General features: G+C 38.1%; 1 protein-coding gene across 1 annotated transcript; it reads left to right on the top strand.

The window, feature by feature from the left end:
• The first annotated feature begins 830 nt into the window (after positions 1-830).
• Positions 831-23542, top strand: LOC101486454 (carboxypeptidase Q). The gene is made up of 11 exons (XM_004565172.3): positions 831-947; positions 2843-2990; positions 3243-3455; positions 3554-3670; positions 3753-3960; positions 4072-4279; positions 9567-9678; positions 10343-10434; positions 10928-11023; positions 11356-11461; positions 22586-23542. Exons 2-11 carry the CDS (start codon positions 2843-2845, stop codon positions 22744-22746), a joined length of 1461 nt encoding a protein of 486 aa, XP_004565229.1. The 5' UTR covers positions 831-947; the 3' UTR covers positions 22747-23542.
• The last annotated feature ends 695 nt before the right edge of the window (positions 23543-24237 follow it).

Below are 24237 nucleotides of genomic sequence, written 5' to 3'. Positions count from 1 at the left end.
TTTGGTTTTAAATAGTTTCTAAATAGGCAGTTCCTTTTTCTTGACTTAATACCAAAAGTGAGATTGATACACTTCTTCTATACAGCTGTGTTGTTTCATTCAGTAGTGGTATTTTTCTGTGTGTAAACTTTCAATTTCTTCTTCAAATTGTTGAACAGCAGGTCAGATGTGAACCCAAAACAGCCTGTAACACATGTTAAAGAAAGGTAGACAAAGCTTTCTCAAAAGCTTCACAGACAAATAGAGCATCTTTTTTGAAATGTCAGTTTTGGAATAATGTGCAATTGCAGGTTTGGGTACTTAAACACTGATTTATGCTGGAACATAATATTTATTGTTGTGTGTTAGTTACTCATGAAAGGTATCATTTATGCACAGCTGAACAGCAGGTCAATTGTGAACCGAAACACTGATTATAAGTGTTCTATGTGGAAGAGCTGGCCATGAGAGTCTGTGATGAGTTCCTTAATCTTTGTATGTCCGACATATTTTACATATTTGAAAGCTTGGTGAGTATAATAGTAACAATGTCCATAATGTGAATAGACTATACTACTTATGAGGGGTAATTTTAACAAAAATCGTTTTGTATGAACTATTGTAACTATTAATTTCCAGTTGTTGCATACTAATCGGTTTCATTGAATTATTTTAGTTTTGTGAGGGGAAAACGGGAGAGTGGGGGGCTGGGTGTGGTTTATTGTTTGTGTGTTTGTGTGTGTTTGTGTGTGTGTAACCATATTTTAATACCTGTATAACAAAACTATTGTTATGGTAAGCATGACGCTCTTATTTTGAAATAAGACAAACCGGAAGTGCGCTATGCAGGTTGTAATCACGAGTACGGAACTGTTTACGTTGCGGTATTTGTGTATTTGGCATATCCTTAAAATTGGACGAAGTCCTGCAACGTCAACAAAACCAAAGACTTTGAATTGACTCGAAGGGTTTGTGCTGTTATGGAGAAGCGCTTTTTGCGCTCATTGTTACTGTGAAATGTTTAAACCGCTGTAACGTTTCTGTCCTTCTCTATTCGTCTGTGTTGCAGTTTTTTTATATATCGTGTTTGTTTTTTAAAATGAGAATGAAGCCGTCTGTGTTAATATGATAATTTAACAATTGTGGTGTCCAGCTACATTTACTAAGAAATAAAGTATAATTGTAATGTCCTAAAGTGAAAGTAAAACTATAACTGGGGATAGCGTAACGTTTCCAATAAAACGCCATTCACGTATAGTGTAGTACTGTAAAATAATAGCTTTTCTTGCTTAAGGCTTAATTTCGAATATCTAAAAAATATATGCAAAAAGCATACAAAAATACATGGCTTAACATATTGAAAAAAAGGAGTAGGAATAAGCACAAACTTATTTAATACCACCCTTTCTCCACTGTTTTGTAATTATCGCTTTACTTCCTGTTTATGTCCTTTCCTATCATAATTCCTTGTTTAAAATTTGCCGCATATATTTGGTTTTATAAACCCAGTAACATACCAAAAAGAGGTATTTACACATATACATCATCTTGGGATGAATGTCATGGTAATTGGTTAAAAAAACAAGAAATGGGTGCACAAGTATTAAATTATTTTTGATTTTCTCTAATCCACATGGGCTAAAAAGTATACATACAGGTTTAGTTAAATGTCCCTTAGCAAGTCACACCTTGACCGGATGGTAGTCGTTTTGGTAATCACAAACAATCTTCTGGCTTGGTTATTTGGAAATTCTTGTTGACAGAATTTGTAGATTTAATTTAAATTGGTTGGTTTCCTTGTATTGTATTGTACTTGGCTTTTAAGAATAGTCTAAACATTTTCAGAGGATTTGAGAGGCCATTCCAGAAGCTTAATGTTAGCATAATTTATTCATTTCAAAACCAGTTTTGATATGTGTTTGGGATCATTGTCCTGTTGAAACATGCAATTGTTTCAAAAGTTTCACTTGTCTAGCTGTTGATTTGAGGTGAAGTTAAAGAATTTGGAGGTAGTCCTCCATTATTGTATCCAATTTGCGCAGTTAACCAGTATCACTGGCAGCAAACAGCCCAGAGTATGACGCTACAACCATTGTGCTTCACAGCTAGTAAAGTGTTCTTAGGTCATTGTTGCCAAACAGCTCAATCTTTGTCTCGTCTGACCATAAAACTTTTCTCCAGAAGGAATTTGGCTTGTCCATGTGGGCAACTGCAAATCTAAGTTGAGCTTGAAGATGTTGATTTTGGAGCATTTTTCTTAGTTGGTACCCTCTCGGTCCATGGCAATGTAAAACCTTACTTCACAGTCATGCTGGTAGTTCAGTGGTTCTATTGTTGCAAAGAGAAAGCAAAATTTGAAGTCAATCATGATAATTAATGAGAAGTTAATAGGCCTTGGCCCGGTCAAGTTAAAGTACACTGTAGAGCCTGTATATTTGTTTTTGACCCTGTGTGGATTAGAGAAAATCCAAAATAAATTCAACCAAATTCTTGTGCAATCATTGCACTATGAAAAAAGCACAGTTGAAAAAAATAATTAAAAGCCCAAAACTACAATTAATTTATGCCTGCTTTTTATACCACAACTGCATATACATATGCAAACACATGCCTATACATTTACATATACACACTCGCATATCAAAAATAGAAAATACCTGCTGTAGTGCAAAGTAAGTGTCTTTGTGAATTGCCTGTTTGAATCATATCTGCTAGATTAACTGTGTTAGCAGGGGTGATGCATGTTTGCTTTTTAGTTCGTACTAAGATGAGAGGATACTTGCAGTGTGTGTGCGGTTTAAGGAGGATTTAGTAGCAATTTAACATCAATTGACAACAACACACTGATATTTTCTTTTCACAGATGACTTGGAAGGGGACACTATGTATCCTCCTCTCCCTCAATGTGTTTCTCAACCTATCCTCTTTCTGTGATGGTCATCCCCACTCTGCACAAACTATAAATTCAGGATCTGCTGTCAGAGTCTTATCCAATGATACTGCAAAGAGAGGTAACCCAAACTCTGAGAGAGTAAGGCCTTTATTAAAATAACCAGTTTATAATTAATGCTAATAAATGCCTTCTGTACCCATGCATTTTTTTCCAGTTACTTTGGATCCTTTGATCAGTTTAATGTTGGGATTTATGTACTGAGTTACAATGACAACAGTGTACCTGAACTAACTGGTGGAACGGGAACAGTCTTTGCAAGCCTTTACAGTGTTTTGATATGTTCTTGTTGTGTGTCTCTGCATGATCCCAGCTGGGGTTGCAGCTGAGGTAGCAGGCTATGCTGATGTGGCCAAACAGATCATTGACCTGGCTGTGTTCGGTGCTGCCCAGAACCGCTCTTACAGACGGCTCGCAGACTTTACTGACACTATAGGAAACCGCGTCAGTGGCTCAAACAACTTGGAGATGGCTATTAAATACATGTACAATGCCATGGTGCAGGATGGGTTGGATGTACACCTGGGTAAGTTTTACAGTTTTTATCCAACATGTGTTTCAGAACGTACGGGAACTCTAGCTGATTTCTGGTGAATATAAACATAGTTTAATTGTCTTATCTAGAGCCAGTAAAAATCCCACACTGGGTACGGGGGAAGGAGAGTGCAGAGATGACTGCTCCTCGAGCCAAGACTCTGGCTATACTGGGATTGGGTAGCAGCGTAGGAACACCCCCTGAAGGTAAAGACCATAGTCGTATAAAACAGCTTTCATTTCATCTGTTTCTCCTTTACTGCTCACTGATTGATTGTTATTCCTGTAGGTATTGAGGCAGAGGTGTTGGTAGTTCAGTCTTTTGAGGAACTGAAGCGTCGAGCCAGTGAGGCCGCAGGAAGGATTGTGGTTTTTAACCAGCCATATGTTAGCTATGGAGAGACAGTGGCATACCGTGCTTATGGTGCCTCTGAGGCAGCCAAAGTAGGAGCTGTGGCTACACTCATTCGATCAGTCACTCCATTCTCTATTAACAGGTATATCTATCTTCTCCAAGTGTCCAGCTATCTGACTGTCTAGAAATGTTGTAGTGTCACTTTATCACTGGTATATTACATACATCTCTGTCTTTATCACTACCTGTGTAGTCCCCACACAGGCTGGCAGGACTACCAAGATGGAGTGAAGCGCATCCCCACAGCCTGCATCACTGTGGAGGATACTGAGCTGATGTGGCGTATGGCACAAAGAGGTCAGAAAATTGTGGTTAAACTCACCATGGGAGCCAAGACCCTTCCTGATGCTGACTCTTTCAACACGGTGGCTGAGATAAAAGGCTGGCAACACCCTGAGCAGGTAGCTTTCACTCACTCATAACATAGATATGCATGTTTGACAAATTTATCTCATCTATTATTTGTCTAGTTTCCACTTTGATATTACAGTAAATCCATTTTGTCGGATGTTACACATAAACCACAAGGAAATCAGATGTCCCAATAATCCATTTTTAAATCTCCTTCTTAGTTATTTCCACTTTTATCTTAGCTCGGTGGAGAAGGAAATAATAGTGTGGGCTGTTTTTGCTGACTGAAGATATTCCGACAGCCCTTAACTCTGCCTGTATTTTGTGTTTGCTTATGTGATTTAATCTTTCCAGGAACCAGTATAAAATAGGCTTTCATGAGAACACTGCATTATTTAAACAATACAGTAACCACCCCCAACCCGTCACAGCAGATATCCACCACTGGTTGTGCCAAAGGTTTCTTCCTGTTAAAAGGGAGTTTTTCCTTCCCACTGTAACAAGTGCTTGCTCATAGGGGGTTGTTTTTGTAATATTGTGGGGTCTTTATCTTACAATACAAAGCACCTTGAGGTATTCTTACCAGAGATATTCTGGTAAGTATAAGTGATTATTTTCTTTTCTCTTCTCATTTGCCTCGTAAGCCAATTATAACATTTTGACCATAAAAAAATAAAATTTATAGTTGATCAGTTCAACTCAGCTAAATGTAACCAAGCTTTTTACTACTCACAGTATTTTTTAAGGTAATATAAAGCATAAAACTGCAAACTGCAACTACTCAGTTTACATGAAGCATATCGGTTGCGATATAAATATCATATTATTCCAGTATGGATTATATGTAAGGTTGTTACTTCACAAAGGGAACGCAAACTCACAGTTTTAAGTAGCAAACCTTTTCAATATCAGACTGTCAAGAACAGAACGAGATGACAAACTATGGCCTGCTTTAACTCTAAGCCTATGAGCGGACTAAATTACTACCTACTGAACTGCAGAGTATACCTTTTCAGTTCACTGCAGGTGCTTTGTATTTATGACACATCTAACAGGTAGAACCTGATGAATAGATTATGTGCTCCTGCAGAAACCTCAGTGTATGCAAATACAGTTTTTAGAGGAGATATTTTTAGAGTCCCCTGGAAATACTACCCAAGGTTTCTGGGCTTTAGTGCTAAATGGGCTTAGAGGCATGCTCAGCGCCATGTACATGATGTATGTAAATATATTTGAGTTTGTGTTACAACGCCTCACCTAGAAGCTGAGTTGTAACATAACCATACATCTCCAAGAAAGATTACTGAATAGGAAACAAAGAATTTATTTACAACTATCTTACAATATTAAATTAAGTAGAAAAAGGAAAGCAAATAGACACCAGGGGTTCTAGGGCCAAAGCAAGTAAAATCCCCCATTCTTACTAGAATGAGAAGAAACACTGAGCTATGTGTTGAAACAAAAATACAATGCCCAAGTGCTCTGGCTGGCCACAAAACAGGAGAACAGTTGTGTACATAAAATGACAGCAAACCCTTACCAAACTTCCACTAACATACAGATTGGTTTCCTTAAACACAGAGCAACAGAGCATGACAGGTCCCACAGGCTTGCCACAGTTCAACTCCAAAGATCACTTTAGGTTACACTGAACAGCACAGCTCCAGCAACCACACATCTTAGAGCCCAGTGGCCAAACAGTGAGGAGCGCTGGCTGCTGGAGCCGTATAGGCAGTTACTTAAATGAGCAAAATGCTGTGTGGGAGACCTGGAACTGGATAGGGAGAGAGCAGCTCTCTTTCACCAAGAGGCCAAAAGGTCAGAGAACATAACAGTTTGCAGTTAAAACGAAAGGGACAGATTTATCTTGGCGTACTGGAAGTAACTGTTTGGAGTTTGTACATTCACACAAGGCAGCTCATGATGGGTTAAACCAACATGTCCTAAATAGCTGAGCGGGTATGTAAATTATAGTAGCAGTTATTTGCAAAGACAAGTGATGAAAGGTGTGTGGAACAAACATGCAGGGAAATGGGGGGGTGTCTTGTTCAATTTGACTACACTGAATTTTGCATCTCAGTTTATCACGCTCTGTGTGAAATTTCCATAGTGGCATCTGATAACCCTGGTGTATACTGTATATTTGTAGAGGTTGCCTGGTATGCGGATGTTACTGTTGTTGTTAAGGAAGTGTGTGTGCCATATTAAATGTGGTATTTGCTTTATTGGCAGATGAAGGTATATGATGGTATACAATGTTTGTTCTTGAAAATTTCCCACTAATGTGGGATATATGAACTATATCTGTGTAAACTTTGACTCCCTCACAAATGCAAGCCTCCCCCCCCTTTAACAGTTTGAAAAGTTCACATCTTAAATGCAAAGTCCAAGATAAAATCCGTCAGGACTCTTGAACCAGAGCGCTGATGTAAGCTTTTACTATTCTGATATAGGAACCAGCATTTGGAGCTTTATTATAGAAAGGGAAATGAAACACATGACATGGCTGACATCATCTCTGGCCCTGTGACTTTGTGCTCTTGCAGTAGCAGTTATCGTGGCTGACGTATTGTGTATGTGCGTTTGTGTGTGTGTGTTCATTAGAAGATGTACATTTGGGGCTGAATGAGTCATTTCCACAGTTAAGTTTGTCACAGAATTTTTCCACCCACTCCAACTTCTACATCTTTCTTCTTCCTTCTTTTTAGTTTGAAGTTTTAAAAAAGTTTTAAGCTTTCAAATATTAAATGTGGTATGAATGATTTCTGAACTGACTGTAAATGTTAGCCTCTCTTTGTTGGGGAAAACATGCTTGGATATTACATACACCACAATGAATCATTAAAAAAAATACATTTGTGGTCTCTTATAATTTACACTTTTAACCAAAGCACATTATGCGGTCTCTGCTATGGCCACAATGTACAATCAGGCTTTAAACAGAGTCATAGCAAAACTAACCAAGTGGCTGAGTGTATATAAATATAATATCAAGTTAACAGGAGCAGGATTATTTTTCTGAGTGTAACCAATGTAAAAATTACAGTACAATAGAAAAATAAATCCACATTTTGAGGTTTCATTTTATATACAAATGTCCTGATGTTTCAGTGCTATTGGTGACCCAAATCTGTGTGTTTATAAGAATGGTTTAAATGCAGAGACGACTTGACTGCAAAATCCCTCATGCAGTTTGTAACCTGGGATGAACTGGCTGTATATGATTCTGTTAATGTGAAACCAGGCTCGCTGCTGGACTGGCCTCTTTACTAATGTAATGTATTTGCAAATACTTGAGAACTACAGCGTGGGAATATTATGCTGTAATGGAATGGGCCCACTTGCCTCCTTGGATGGGAGCATCACTGTTGTAGTGAGTCACTTGATGGGAGTGATCCCCTTCTAGGATGACAGTGCTCCCATAAATGAGGAGTTTGTGTGAAACAGTAAATATATCTGGCCTCCTGTTAAATCCAGAATTGAATTCAAAATCCTTGTCTTGAATAACCAGTCCCAATGACCTTATAGTATCACCATATCACCCCATTAGAGCTCTTCTCTCTTGGACTGGGGGACTCTGGACTTGTTGTTCCTAGAGTATTTAAACGTAGAATGGGAGGCAGAGCCTTGAGCTTTCAGGCCCCTCTTCTGTGGAACCAGCTTACAATTTGGATTCGGGAAAAAGACACTATGTCTACTTTTAAGATCAGGCTTAAAACTTTCCTTTTTGCTAAAGCATATAGCATATAGTTGGCTGGATCAGGTGACCCTGAATGCTCCCTTAGTTATGCTGCAATAGGTGTAGGCAGCTGGGGGATTCCCAGTACTACTTCTTCAATCACCTTTCTCACTCACTATGTGTGAATAGACCTCTCTGCATTGATTGCACTGCTATTAATCTCTGGCTCTCTTCCACAGCATGTCTTTTATCCTGTCTTCCTTCTCTCCCCAACTGGTTGCTGCAGATGGCCGGCCCTGAGCCTGGTTCTGCTTACTTGCCTGCTTACTTCCTGTTAAAAGGGAGTTTTTCCTTCCCACTGTTGCCAAAGTGCCTGCTCACAAGAGGTCATTTTTATTGTTGGGTTTTTCTCTGTGTGTTATTGTTACCTAGCAATATAAAGTGCCTCGAGGTGACTGTTGTTGTGGATTGGCGCTGTATAAATAAAATTGAATTGAATTGAATTAAATATTTCATGTATGACTTTATCAGTCTTTCACATATGGAGGAATTTAACCCCTCCTGGAACCTCTTCCAAAAACTAGTCATACTTGTTTAATCTTCTTCTTATTTTGAGCACTGCATGGTCTGACCTTGGGATGAATTTGCTGGGATAAATATGCATAGTATTTCTCACTGTACACTGTTTCTGGGAAATGGCCTCATAGCCCTTCCCAGATTGATAGACAGCAGTGGTTTCTTCTCTCAGACATTGCTGATATCTTTACTTTGTAACATTGTTTTATACCTGTGCTCACACTTGCTGATGAGAAATTAATCAAGTGCATTTGATTAGCAGCAGCTGGCTGCTACTTAAACTCTTGGAAGCAGTAAAGGTGAACTTAATTTTTCACACACTGCTGTTTCATCTAGTCTGAATCTTTTCTACATGAAAACGTATGAATTAAAAGAGGGTGGAACTTCTCACTATTTATGCATCATTCACAAATAGTGATGTTACCAGTATTAATAAAGGTAAACTCCTTACACTTTTCCTTTGCTAAGTAGATACTATAATTTAGACTCCCCAGTTTAAACTTACTTCGGAGAAAAAAAATTAATTACTGCAAAGCATTCTGTGAGAAACATCTGTATCTGGAAATAATCACATTCCAATGTTATAGTTTAGACATCTCAGTCTGGAATCAAATGGGCGACTAACCAACACATTGGCATATATTACCATTTCAGTTACATAAGAAAGCAAACACTGTGAAAAAAAAACACATTGGTTTTTACGGGAATGTGCAGACTCTGGGTCATTGCACGGACAGGGCTAGATCAGGTCAGAAAATGTTTTGCAACCTTGAACAACGGCTCATCTACATCCCACTGACAGGAATCTTGGAAATTCCTGTGAGTACAGATACACTGACCCGTGTGCTCTCATCTTTTTCTTTGTTTTTTTTTTTTTTTTAAACGAATCTCACTTTTCCTGCTGATACAAACCTTTTTATTGTTAAAAAAAGAATCAAATTAACTGGACTTTTAACTATTTGTGTCGACATTAATAAAAAGTCAACAGGATATGGGCAGCACTGTCTGCCTATCTGTTTCCTCAGATTTGCTCCTCTGTTTCTTGTTTACACATTTTCTCTTTATCTGTACAATCTCTCTAGGTTGTCTTACTGAGCGGACATTTGGACAGCTGGGATGTGGGCCAGGGTGCCATGGATGACGGAGGCGGAGCCATGATTTCCTGGGAGGCCCTGTCACTCATCAAAGACCTTGGTAATATACAGAGAAATACTTAAAGTAAATCACAGATAAACTTCAGCAATGATAACATGTGCATATTGTAGAATGCAATAAAAGCTCAAGTTTATTAGTTTTGCTTAAATGTTAATCAGAAAAAGGAGATGGCAAACGTACCTATTCATGTTATTAATCTAAAACATTTTACGCTGGATTAGCAGAGCATCCTCTGTTTATTTTTATTTATTTGAGTCACAAAATTACTATGAAATTTAATAATTCTATTAGAATAAGTGAATGTGTTCATTAAAAAGAGAGGAAACAATCAGTATGTGCCGACACAGAAAGCAGAATAACCAGCAGTTATTAAGATCATTAAGTGGAGCTAAAGTTTCCAGTTCTAAACACAGGGACAAAATGAAAAACAAATCCTCTGACTGTAAACAGTAATTTCACCCCAGTGTTTGCAGAGGAACAAAATACACACAACTACAACAGGAGGCAGACCTGCATATAAAGTACAGTATTTTTGTGGACAATTTACTTGAATGAGCCTTGGACAAGGACTGGGTCATCAAACAAAGACTACAAAGACCTTTTATTCAACAAAAAAAAAAAGAAAAGAAAAATGTCATTATTAATATTTGGAGCCGTTATCCTCCTCTTTCTATACTGTGTATGTGTCTTCATCTCTTTGTAGGTCTGCGTCCAAGGAGAACTTTGCGAACAGTGCTGTGGACAGCCGAGGAGCAGGGCGGAGTCGGAGCACAGCAATACTTTAATCTACACAAGGTACTGTCTGCTGTTACCGTGCCAATCAGTAGAAAACAAGCACTGAGCCAATGTTATTCCAGCTGCCCAAAAAGCAGGAAGGGTCACAACTGTGAAAAGGCAGTTTAAAAAGGCACTTCCACCACACTGAAGGGACTTGGCTAGCTCCCATGTTTTTCCTGTGCAAAGGATCTAAATAAGAATCTGGAGTCTTACAATTTCCTTCTTTGGAGTTCTTGCTGCACACCAGACCCTGACCTGTAATATACTGCGTTTTAAAAACCAGAAACACCAGTGTACCATAACTGCCCGTGGGACTGGTCCAGTTCTTACATTTGATGTATAATTACGTTTTAAATTGCCTAAATTAGTTAAGGCAGCTGCTCAAGGTACTTATAGTGGCTGGCTGAGTGTGTATGCTTTGTTTGCGAGTACTTTGGTTCGGTTTGCTTTCTTTCACCTTTTATCTCTGATCATGACATGTTCCCCCTTTTTGCGTCCTCTCTGCACACAGGTAAACATGTCCAACTTTGACCTTGTCATGGAGTCCGACTTGGGGACGTTCACCCCCATTGGCCTGCAATTTACAGGCAGTGATGCAGCACAAAAGGTGATATTAAAACCCAACTATTTAAAAAAAATAGTGGTATTAGATTGTGAATTCTGCCGCACACAGATTTTGCAAACTGACATGAAAATAGCATCTTGTCCAGTAAATGTACTTGTTTTTTCATTAAAGTCTGTAAAGGTTCCATATATTTACATGTAAAAAGGAAGTACCGGTAGTAGGAACCACAGCATCTATCATGTTAATGTGGAACCAAAGCATCTGTACGTTGTCACTGAATGTTCCAGTAGTGCTCAAATCTAGAAATTACAATCATAATATTGTCATAATAGTTATATAAAGATAATTTCCTGTGTCTTTTTCCATCTCGACAGGTGATGGAAGAAGTGGTCAAACTTTTGGCTCCCATTAATACAACCAAACTCGAGGCCCACGGTGAAGGGACAGACATCTCACCATGGATGCAGGCAGGAGTTCCAGGTCAGTCTAATCAATATGCCTGTCTGCAACTAAATGGTATAACTAAAGGTTTATTTTAAAGGGGACAGTAGGGACATTGGAGTTTGCATTTTCTCTCTATGCCTCCATGGGTTCTCTCCATCTTCCTTCCAATTAACCTAGCATGCGTGTTTTTTTAATTGATTGTTCAAAATTGGTCATAGTTGTAAATGCCAGCATGAATAGCTGTCTGTCTCTGAGTGTTAACCCCATGACAGCTGGGATAGGCTGGGGAAAGCCACATCACTAATGAGCACAAAGTTAAAAAGGAAGTAACACATCCTACTTTTAGTGGTGGGAATTTTAATGATCTCTCTTCGGTGGAAAGTGCTGAGCACAAAGAATCACATCCTCACCGATGGTCTATGAACAGATTCTAGTTAATACAATCTGGCTCCACTTCCTTAAAGCCAGTTGTGTATTGTAACTAGAATGACTTAAAGCTATGAAGCAACACTTCAAGACGTCTAAATTATGGATATTAAAGTTAAAGTTGTAACAGTCCTGTTACTGCTAATACAGTATAGAGTTGAAATAAAGTGTAATAAATATAGATTAATCAAATCAATTGTATGAAATTGTTTAGTGTTATATTTTTAAAAAAACATACAGACCTCTTCTACTTCCTTTTCAACTGTATCTCAGTTTAAATCTCTAACTGCGAGTACAAAAATCTAATCAGCCAGTCGCATGGGAGTGCATTTAGGCACGTAGACATGATCAAGACAACCTGCTGAAGTACAAACTGAGCATTAGAATGAGGAAAGAAGGTGACTTCAATTGGGGCATGGTTGTGGATGGTAGACAGGCTATTTCAGAAACTGCTGATCTGATGGCTCTGATCTCTGAACTCACAGCACATTGAAGCTTGAAGCAGATGGGCCTCAGCAGCAAAAGACCACACCGTACAATAAGCACACAGGTTCCAGTTCACACAGGTTCACCAAAATTGGAAACTTTCATTGTTGATTCTTGATTTTTGCTACGATATTAAGATCAAAATTTGGGGTAAACATGAAAGCATGGATCCAATCTGCCTTGTGTCAACAGTTCAAGCTGCTGCTGGTGTAATGGTCTGGGAGATATTTTCTTGGCAGACTTTGGGCCACCTAGTACCAACTGAGCATCGTCTAAATACCACAGCCTACCTGAGTATTGTTGCTGACCATGTTCATCCCTTCATGACTATAGTGTACCCATCTTCCAGTAGGATAACACACATGCCTAAAAACTCAAATCATCTCAAGCTGGTTTACTTACATTTTTGAATTGGCTATTCTGTGTTGCATGTTATGAAAAAACAATGAACCCTTGAAAAGGTTTTACCTAATATCGAAGTCCGTTTCTGTCTTCTTGTTACTTTAGAAATTTGTCGAACTATTTTCTGCTCTTTTCTTCTACACATGTGTTACTGTTTGTTGAAGATGGATTGTAACATATAGAAAGACACTGACTCATATATTAACAGTATAAATACATTTTGGGCACAAGCAATTTATCAGTCTTTTCACAACTGAATTTGTAGTTTAGAAACAGTTTTACCACTAATAGTAGTAATATTTTTTATTGCCTTGTAGTCATTATTTACAGTTTTATAAGACATCGCAAACCACAAAATACTCTGAATTACATTTAAATAAAAAAAATTTATATATTGCGTGAAAAGAAAACAAAATACTAAATGGAAATCTGAAGACCATGGATGCCACATTTTACATGGTATAGTCGACTTTGACCTTAAGAGAAACTACCCATTCTGTCAGTGTAAAGAAGTTTAACTACACTTTGAATCCCTCATATATTTTAATATAAGAAAAAGGAGTCTGATTGCAGCCTCTTAACCTCTCAATTTTGTCTATATGACAAAGAAATGCTGCTGTACGAAATGATAAAAATCTGTTAGCACGAAACTTTTAAATGCATAATTACAAAAAAAGTTCCTTAAGCTCATTGCACACACTTTCTTGTAATTATGATAAAAAAAAATTGTTAACCCTTTATTTACCACGTTAATGTTTATGCTAGAGACAAAGTTTAAACAGTTACAGAAAGGGGAGAAGACGAGCTTTACAAGGAGATTTGGTTTATTACGGTGGCATAAGGTACTGCACCTATTCAAATGGTTACCGAAAGATGAGAATTACTTTTTTTTTTATTTTAAAGCCAAACTTCAAAAATAAGTCATTAGGCCTGTATAAATCTTGGTCGATAAAGGAGAATAAGTTCCTTTTTTGTGAACTTTTGAGAGCCGATAATGAAAAACAGGAACTTACTGTTATTTAATTGTTCTGTTTCTTACTTTCGTGTAGTATGAATGGCAATGGGAAAGTCTTTATCCATTAGAAAAGCTGTAAAACAGTTAAAAGTCTAAAATTGATCCCTTCCTTCACATTTTCCAAAGCAGTCCAGTGGGCCAGTTTTTGGCGGACAAGTTCTGGAACCCAGGTCTTATGTTTGACATCCCTGGTGTAAACTTTAACCATCTAATTTAATCATGTTCCACTACCTCGTATCTCAAAAATGATTTCTTTCATGCTGGATGTCACCACTTGCATTCTAATTTCTTGGCACTATCCCACCGATGCTGGAGAATTGGTTCTTGTTTTTGTTCACAGCAGTGAGTTTGTTATCTGAGGCTGACACATCATGCGCTCTTTGTCCTCCACAAGTTTTCATCTTTTCCTTGTAGTCCATTTACTTGAGCAACAGTGACAATCTCAGGGGAGATGATAGAGAGGATAGTGCAAACATTTTTGGTGTTTGACCTTTAGAGTTTTCATACTGGGAATCAGATGTCATTAGTCAATATTAATAGTAGTGGGGTTACTTAGAGTCCTCTAGATTTGAAGTTCTCCTATTTGCAGACAGGGGACTGCTGTAAGTAAGAGGAATAACCTGAGCACAAGTAAGGTCACGTTAACTTTAGAGACTCTGAGATTCATTTATAGGATTCGATGTAGGATTTTGCAGCTACAAAATCAAGTGAGAAGGAAAAAAGTAACACACATACCCACAAATACAAAAAAACTTACAAGTGGAGAAGAATTGACTTTTATTAAAACAGTATGTGTTTTTATAATTTCCATAAAAAAGAAATATAAGCACCTCTACACATCATATTGCAACCTATATAACAGGAGCTGTCATATGCTGACAAAGGCTCCTGACAGCTGAGCAGCCAACAGCTAAATCAGTTTTCATGAAGACCTGCACGGTACCATTTTTTACAAGTGAGAAACCAAGTACTTCAAACTAACTGTGCCAAGCAGTAAATACAACAATCTCCACCAAGCTGTAGTCTACCTCAGTTTTTCAGGATTTTGAGAGTAGGCATTGGTTAGAACTGAAGAAGCTTCTCGGATGAGAGGTGAAACGTCTTCAAGCAACTTAAAGAAGTCCAGACGCTTTTCTTTGCAAGCTCCTTTGACTAGGCATTGGTTAGTTTCTCTTAGTGGTTTTGTAAACGTTAAAATGAGGCGTTTTGTAGAAGTGAAACATTGCAGTCACAAAGACACCATAGAATAATGTGTGAAAGACGACTTAAAACCTCATTAAACATGTGGTGCAGAAACACCCCTTCTTTGATGTATTGAAGAGACAGAGATTTAGCTGCCTCAATTACAGTTAATTGGAGTTTTACATTGTTAACGGTTTGTGAGTGGCTCACGCCCTGCTTCACGACACTCTGTGCTTTAAGAATACTTTCTCTTTTCTGGTGATTGTAGGATATGAAAACATACACTGCTTTTTGTAGTAGAAAACCATTATAAGTGTCAACTGTTAACATCTTGACGCAGCAGCTGAATGCTAGAGTTAACCACAGAAAAGATCATTTCTGTGCACATTATTCATAAGTGAGGGCCAATTTCTTGCCTTTCACTTGAGAATTGATTTTGTAGTACATAGTGTTGGTGTGTTATTCATTAACTCCCCTCTATGAAAATGCCGTCCTCAATCACGCTAAATCTTCTTCTTCTTTACAAACCGCCTTCGACGAAGGTGCATTTTTAAGGGTCCTCCTCGAGGCTGAGTCGAGGACTCTTAGATGATCGCTTTACTAATGTTGGTTGTAGGAACACCATGGGGCTGTCCAAGGGAAAGGTGACGGTGCAAACACCAACAATCTGTGCTGGGAACTTGTGCCTGTGTAGCTTAAGTGCAAATACAAGGAACAAGTAACCCTGACAGGATCCTCCACATATATGCATTATAGTGGAAGCAAAAAAGGATTTTTTTTTTTGTATGACTTGATCATCTGAAGGGCCACAGACCTGTACTGCGGAGGGAAATCTGCCGGGTTTTCATTGACAGCTGTGTGCTGACTGATCTTCTTTCTGGGGCAGCAGTCTGGGAAGCTACAGACAGAGATCAGCATGCCACAAAGGCCTCTATTACTGCCCTAAACAATGACACAGGCAGTATTAGCTCTTCACTTAAACTTCTTTTTTAAGCAAAAAAGATTCATGGCCCCAAATTTTTAATATTTATTTAACAAAAGAAAATTCTAGCATTTAATTTTAATGAGATTAAGCTCATCCGTTAATGTCTGCTGTGGCTTTATGACTTAGGAACAGGGCCTGCCCGACAAGAGCCATCTATCTAAATAAAGAACTGAAACTAGTTAAACCTCGAGTTGTGGCATTAAGTAGCTTTAAAAAGCAATAACAGTATGAGCAATTACAAAGCAGAGCTATGACACTCAAGTAATAATTTAAGTGTCATAGCAATTACTTGAATCCATGTGAGAATTTCATTATATGAAAAATGGTTTTCTAAAGCAATCATTTGCTTTACAGCAGCCAATGTGCAACACATATAAGCCAGTCATTTTACTGGCTGAATACATAGTTGAAATGCTTTTCATTCATTTCAACTATGCAGTTATTTATCTATCTCATAGTGTAGTGGCCTAACAGCAAAGTGTCTAACTGGGCTTTCGGCATAAAAAGATTTGCAAAATCAAACATGTTTAGCTATCTGCTGACCACATTGTGATATTAGCATGGAGTTTGTTCAGTGCTCTGCTGGGAGAGCCACAGACATGGATCATGCTGGCTCTCTGAGGGAATGCAATGTTGCATGTTTTTTTGAAGTATAACCTTTGTAAGGAATGTGACTCTTAAATGATTATTTTGTGCCCAAATTGCAATAAATTTTAAGCAGTTCAAGCTTGACCTGTGAAGTCTGCACATGCAGTTTTATGTCCCAGTGACCACTAAAATTAAATTTTCCACCATCTTCCTATTCATTTAATCAGCACTTCAGCTGCCCAAATAACTGCCCAGAAGCACAGAAAGTGGCTGTGACAGGACTTGCTTTCAGCAGTTTTCTAGGTTTACTGAATCGTAACATAAATTAGCAGAGATGTTGATACCAGCACTCCGCTGCTAGTGAATAAAGCTGAAATTAAGTGCCATGAAATAATGCGCACAAGTATAGACAAAAAAATTGTAATCTAATGTTAAAAGACTTTTTTTATTTCATAGTAATTTGTCTCTGTCAGGCTTCACCTTGCAGACATTTCAGTTCTTAAATAACGTGAGAGTTGTCATCACACTTCAGATACCAGCAGGGTTGTTTTTTTTTTAAGTTTTTATACATTTCCTCCTCTTGCTTTTTCTGCAGATGGCAAAATCATCTGTAGATCGTGATCTTCACATAGTTTTAAACCTAATTCTGTTAAGAATTTTCTTATCTACTACCTACTTCAATCTTCAAATCTTTTTAGTGTGCATTTTATGTGCAAATTTTACTTCCAAAGATGGTAAGGTTCAGTGCCAACATTATAACTTCAAAACTTGCTGCACTGGCTGTTTGCTTGCTTTCAAAGTGCCTCAGACGTTAGTTAATCTTTCCTCTTTCTGTTCTCCTATTGCATATCATGTGGTTAGTTAGTACTGGGCCACGTAAATGTACACAACATGTTCAGACATGGAAAACCATAACATGAAGTGCCCAGTGTACACTTTTTGTGCTGATGCTAAAGCCAGAGGGAGTTTGCAACTCTGCAGTTATTGATCCTAAACACTTGCACTTTGCAACAATATTACTAACAGCATGGAGTAGGTAGGAGGTAATACATTTCATACATTCATTCATGAGAAGTTGCAGCAGTGTCATCCTGTCAGAGCACCACACTCAAATACAATGAGTTCTTTAAAGCAAACCCATTCACTCACAAATGTCTGCAAAGGCAGGCTGCATGGCTAGGTGCTTGATTTTATAAACACCTGCGGCAATGGGACTGAAAATACTTGAATGCAGAGATTAAGTGATTGTGTGGCCCAAAACTTTTCTCCATTTAGTGTTAAGTTAGCCAATCACCTGCCAGGTTTTTTACAAATAAACTGTAAATGAATTGGTGCTTATAAACTCTTAACTCTACATTCAATTCACTTTTTACTGAAAGCTTCATTCACTCAATCATACACACATTGAACTACCAACCTTCCAACTACTAGATGACTCATGCTACCTCCTGAGCTACAGCTGGACAACTTAATAGATAGTTTGAGCATTACTAGAAACATTCGGGGCCATGTCCTTGAATGATGACACCACAGAGGAGTTTAAATCAAATCACTGAGATGTGGCTGAAGTGCAGGTTTTCAGCTTAAATTCAAAGGTTTTAACAAAAGTGTTTCATTAAAAGTTTAGGATTTGCACGTATTTTTAGAGGCTGGATGGAACCAGGCTTATCTGATCTGGCATTTTGAAAATACACTGTGAGAGCAGATATCTATAGATTTCCCCAGTAACTGCTTCTTAGTCAAAGGGTGCTTTCCAAAAGTACCTCCTATCTCCTTTGCCTCTTCTCCTCAAGGAAAACGTCATTGTACTTAATCAAGGGCAAAAGGGTGGGTAGGAGAACTGATAAGGAGTTTTAAAAAGAGAAGAGCGGTGTGCTGAGAATTCGAACATACACTAGTCTCCTAACATTGTAATGCCAGATATCTGCTGTGTTGTAACTACAATGATCAGAAGATGGACTCAAAAAATACACACCTTACTTTGCCATGTGTAAACCCTGCTGTTTTATGGAGGCCATATAAATGAGAACAGCCTGTGAAAAATCTCTTCAGTACAAAGGTTGGAATTTTAAAGAAAAGGGAACATTAAGGTTGGAAATACTAACGCCTGTACGTTAGACATTAAAAAAACTGTTGGATTTTCTAAAACGGCAGCTAATTAGTCCTTAGTGTGTTAAATTAATGCGTGAATGCTGCAATACGCTATTAAAAATAAGAAGCGATGCACACTTTTACACATTTTCAGTTTGTAAATATGCAGGAGTCTTGCTCTGCACCTGAGTCCTAATGCTCAGCAATTTCTATGAAAGAGTTATTTCTTATATCAAAAGAATATTGATTTCAGCGTCCTCTCATTTATCTGAACCGCCTCACTGTTTTCAAAGAGAAACACACATATCCATCCATCACTTATCCCAGCTCACCTGAAGTATACATTGATTTATGATAATCCTAACAGCAATTGCAAACGCAAACTAATTATAGAGAACCCTAAACACACTTTGATCAGTTAATATATCTCATAATATTTAGAGAGCTTATATACATCTGTTTTTCATGCAAGGCAACAACTGAACAAGTAGGTTTTATTACAGCAGTGGGATGTTCAGAGTTCAGCTCTGCGTTCAACAGGCTGTTGTTTAAAAACCAAATATATCAGCAGGTCATGGAATGAAATGGAAAATACATTTATGAATGAATGAATGAACATTTACATGATCTGCATCACTTTGTTTATTATGTCGGTTGTTGTCGTGAATGGTCTGTAGAGGAGAGTGGTTCAATCCAAACAGTATTGATACCAACGCTGGTATTGATATCTGATTGATCATAGTGTGATAGGATCGATGCTTTGATTCTCTCCTCTAAGTTCAGTATGTAGGACAGCATTTTCTCCTCTCCAGGCAATCGTGGCTCAGTCGTTGTGCCCTTGGGCAAGACACTTCACCCGCTGGCTACTGGTGGTGGTCAGTTGTCCGGCAGCCTCGCTTCTGTCAGTGCACCCCAGGATGGCTGTGGCTACAATGTAGCTTGCCATCTCCAGTGTGTGAATATGTGTGTGGATGACTGAATGTGTAAAGCGCTATACAAATACAGGCCATTTACCATTTAGCAAAGGATGGTCACAGTCGATCCTAAAGTAGCAAATAAAGAAAGCACTAGAAGCAATGGAAACCGGTCCATGTATTTGGAACACACACAAAAAACCAGTGCTTTATATCTTCAAAATAGACGTCAGTGTTTCCGTTCACCTGCTGTTTTTTGAGGGCCATGAGTCATTTATCACGTGTTAGGGTTAAATGAGATGTTCTTTTTGATTGGGAAGAAGTGACCGATGGATATCTGCACTGCATATCGACTCCAGTTATTCAATGTTGAAACCATCAACCATCATCAAGCATCAGAGTTGGGTGAACATTATAATAAGTGTTAGTAGGAAATGCCTGCAGGATTATTGCCTTATATTGGGTTCTTCTTTCAATTTGGTAGATTGAGCGGATGGTTAAATTAAAGCAATACACATTTTTAAATGGGCTTATTTGTAGGTTTATATTATTTTACAGTGCTCTACTGCTGCTACACAAGCAGCTCTGCACTGTAACAGCAGTAAAAATATAACAGAGCACACTCACTCATGACTCTCCAGATTTTCCCAGCAAAGTGGGAACTGACTCGTCTTTCAGGACTAACCACTGCGAAAATCCAGCATTGAACCGCTTCAGGAAGCAGCTCTCGGTAAAATGAATGAGCACTATACGCGGTTGGGGTTGTACTGCTGAGGAATAGTAGTGAAAATGAATTTAACCACTGCTCCTTCACTTCGTCTTCCTGTGGCAGTGTATACAATGGGAGTTTACGTTTGCATTGAAGAAAATAACACCTCCTCGACGTGACTGACACCGCTAACCAAAACCAAACTGCTCCTGGGTTCTTCTGTTTGTTTCTGGGCAGATTTCTGTTTTTTACACTGCCATCTACAGTACCGTATTATATAGTGCAGGTTCTGTTTACTGCAGTTTATTATAGTTTGATGAAATTGATTAAAAAAATCAATACATTAAAAAAACAAAACAGTTGAGTTGTTTATTAGGATATGTGTTACATTCTCTGACCTTTCACATCTTATTTCAGTTTGTATGCATTTCACACTTTGTATTCATCGAGTTTCAGGTATGTTACAGTTTGCTTAGCATTCCTAAACTTTCCCATATAAATGTATATTTTTCTATTCATCAATCAATTATTGTCCTGTTATCCTTATCAGAATCGCAGAAATGGCTGGAGCCTATCCCAGCTACCATAGGGGGAGAGGCAGGGTGCACCCTGGACAGGTCACCAATGTGACACAGGATTATATTTTTTCCATTATATCCTACATTTTAACCTTGAAGTGATGTTTAAGCAGAACTTTCTGCTAATTTTGGATAAATGTGGGGCCACACTGTTCTAAAGGGAACTCGCGTGTCTGTGAGTGACTGGTCAGCATTACTAGCAGTGGGAATTTTTTTTAATAATCTGGATGGAAGCTAAAAGATTTATTTAGGGAATGGGTGGAGATTTTAAGACTTTAACATTATAAAGAATAACTCAAGTACAAGCAGGGTCATCTTGGCCTTTAAATGGTTTTAGAAAATAGTAGTCTGCGGTTCCTTCAATGAATACAAGTGTATAAAAAGCAGAATAACAATTACTACACCCTATAAAAGAAAAGAAGAACAGCAAATAGTCACCATAACAGAACTTTTTGTTACAACAAATCTGTTAAACCTATACGTGTGTTTTTAGCTGATAAAGTAACTCTCGCATTACATACAGACTCATATACAATACAACATTAACAATACTAATGTACACTACTAACTTACCCCTCATTTCTTTATATTTTGCTTGGAAAATGGGAAATTAATGCAGTGATTTGATGAGGCAAGCACAAACATACACGGAAATATACTATATAAGGCAAAAACAGAGTTTGCAAAATTCTAACAAGTTTAAATATATATTTGGTTTGACAACCCGAACTCTTCAGAAGTCTTCAGGAATAGTTCTCCATGGTTCTTAAAGAACATTCAAAGCTCTTCTTTGGATGTTGACTGCCTTTTTGTCAGTTCTCCCATCATCTCTGTCAAGATGATCCCACGCTGCTTCAATATTGTTGAGGTCTGGGGAGGCCAATGGTATTGCATAGTGATTGCACTTTTCTACATTCATAATTCCATCAATTATGATAAGATCTCCAACACCACTGGCTGAAATTCAGTCCCAAACCATGAGAGACTCCACCGTGTTTTGCTGTAAACACTCACTGTTGTATGTCTCTGCTGACCTCAAATTGATGATGATTTGAACAAAACTTTAAAATTTGAATTCATCACTCCATCAGAGCCTGTTCCTCTGTTCTCATCCAGTTCTTGTGTAAACTAAATATCACAGTACTTGTGTAATTTAGCATACGTCAGCCTTTTCTCCCTGTTTCTCTTCCTTAGAAATGGCTTCTTGACAGCCATTCTTCCACTGAGACTATTTCTGATGAGACTTCTACATCTGCTGATAGTTTTTTCTTTTTTCTTTTTAGGCCTGCCACATCTTCTTTTGTAAACGCTTGTAAAACATGTCGAAACATGCCCAGTTTTCAGCTATTAGCTCAGAAAATCCTTTGTTAACTGAATGTCACTTACTAAATATAGGTTTAATATGATTTCTAGGTCACAAACTAAATTAAAGCCTTGAGTACACAGTAAATACAACATTTTCTAATACATAAACATAAGCAAAGCATTTTTAATAGCTTAGACAAGAAGTCGATATAAAATTAGAATGTAAACTGAGGCTCAGAGCAGATTATTTTCCTTTGGTGGTTTTCGTTAGTTTCAAATTACAAGGACACAAATTACAAATTACAGCTGTGACCAGTCATAAAGAGAAATATTCTAAAGGAATAAACCAGACACAGTGACGATGCTTCTTTACAGCTGCGAAACTCTGAGTCCAGAACTGTTTCCAGAGCTGAAGTTTCAGATTTTCCAGCATGTTTTGTGACGCTCTTTGTGCATCATTCTGTCCCTGTGTCATCCAGGTGCCAGCCTCCACGTGGCAGACAGCCGTTACTTTTGGTTCCACCACAGTGAAGGCGACACCATGAGCGTCCAGGACCCTCGAGACATGGACCTCTGCTCGGCATTGTGGGCCGTGGTTGCTTATGTCGTGGCAGACCTGCAGGAAATGCTGCCCAGATAGCACGACCTGCTGTGAACTGTACATCTTTACATAAAGCAAAACTCTTGTTAAATTATATTTCTAAAAAAGACTTGATCCAAAGTCCATTCAGATGAAAAACTGACATTCTGTTCAAAATGATTTCTTTCTTTTTGTTTCAAGACAAGCTGCCACCTTTGCTATACCATCTACAAAATGCCTTGTGTAGATTAGTTAGTGACACAAACTGATCAGCCGTCTTGTGATACAACATACATCCTCTTTTTTGCACGACAGTATAACCATCGATAAAAGCTTAACAGCTATTTCATTTTGCACAAATGCACTCCTCCGAGTTTGTGTTTTTTCCATCTGACCACATGCAGCTTTCTGCACCATCTTTATACTTATCAACCACACTGTGTTTGTGTGCTGTTTCCTTTATTGTTACTAAAACTGAATCTGAAGCAGAGGGTAGAGCAACCATGGCAGTTTGTCTTGAAACAACTGTAATATTCACATTATGACTTTTTTTTCCATGAAAAAGTTTTTCGACTCGAAATTTTAACTTTATTCTCAAAATGATCTATACATGTTTTTCTTAATGTGGCCCTAATACTCCTTCGTATCAAAGAGATGCTTTTACATAATGATTTTTAACACAGAAGAGTATATTATGTTATGAATGAGGAGAAATTATTTTTTTAATGAATATGTTTTTAAATTTAGGGTTATTGTAGACAAGGAGGGATAAAATATAGATCTGAGTACTGTAATGTTATGTGCAATAGGAGGTTTGTTTAAGGTGTGTGAAATTAAAGAAATGGACTACAAAGTTGGGGAACTCCTGAGTCCACGTCTTTCTCTGTTTCTAGTCTTCTTTAAGGAACCTTTAAAAGCTGTAATGGTTTTCACTTTAAGAAAAAAAATCATTTGTGGTTAATTTTTCTAAGTATTTTCAGAGTCTTTGTATTTCCCCCAGTGCCAGTTTCAGTTTAAGTAACAGCTGACATTGATCGTACTACACATTAACACCCATCTTCTCATTAGCTGCAGTTCTTTCTTTTAATGTTGTTTCTGTGAAAAAAGGGGGAAGAATGACACCAGAGCAAATCACCCTACACATCTAGTTCACAGAAAGAAGAAGAAGAAAGCAGAATAGACGAGCAGGAGCAGATATGATGGTGGATCACACATGGGAGGAGAGAAAGTAAAGATTATTAATCACTTTGTGCGTGTTATGTAGACCATCACAGCAGCTGCAACAAACACAGCTGGGATCTCTTACCCCATGCACTGACAAGTCAGCACTTCCAGTGGGTGAAGTCAAGGACAGTCAGCCAGCCAGATAAACTCAGCGTGTGTGTTGAAACACGGAAATTATCAGCTTTGTGTCGTGTCTGGTGAGATCTTCATGTGTCACTGACACTGACTCACATTCAGACAGTTGTGGTAATGAAGGAACAGTCTGCATCTGTGGGTGTTTTGCATGCTCGAGTTAAACATATGTGCCAGTGACGTGTCCTATTTAAA

Source organism: Maylandia zebra, linkage group LG11 (assembly GCF_041146795.1).
Source record: "Maylandia zebra isolate NMK-2024a linkage group LG11, Mzebra_GT3a, whole genome shotgun sequence".
In the NCBI taxonomy this organism is placed as follows: domain Eukaryota; kingdom Metazoa; phylum Chordata; class Actinopteri; order Cichliformes; family Cichlidae; genus Maylandia; species Maylandia zebra.
The sequence above is the reverse complement of the archived record's forward strand: the minus strand, read 5'-3'. Positions and strand labels throughout refer to the sequence as shown.

Coding starts and splice junctions, on each gene's coding strand:
- LOC101486454 (XM_004565172.3), top strand. CDS start 2,843: ATGACTTGGAAGGGGACACTATGTATCCTCCTCTCCCTCAATGTGTTT. Junction 3,671..3,752: donor CGTAGGAACACCCCCTGAAG/GTAAAGACCATA, acceptor TTATTCCTGTAG/GTATTGAGGCAGAGGTGTTG. Junction 11,024..11,355: donor GCAGTGATGCAGCACAAAAG/GTGATATTAAAA, acceptor CCATCTCGACAG/GTGATGGAAGAAGTGGTCAA.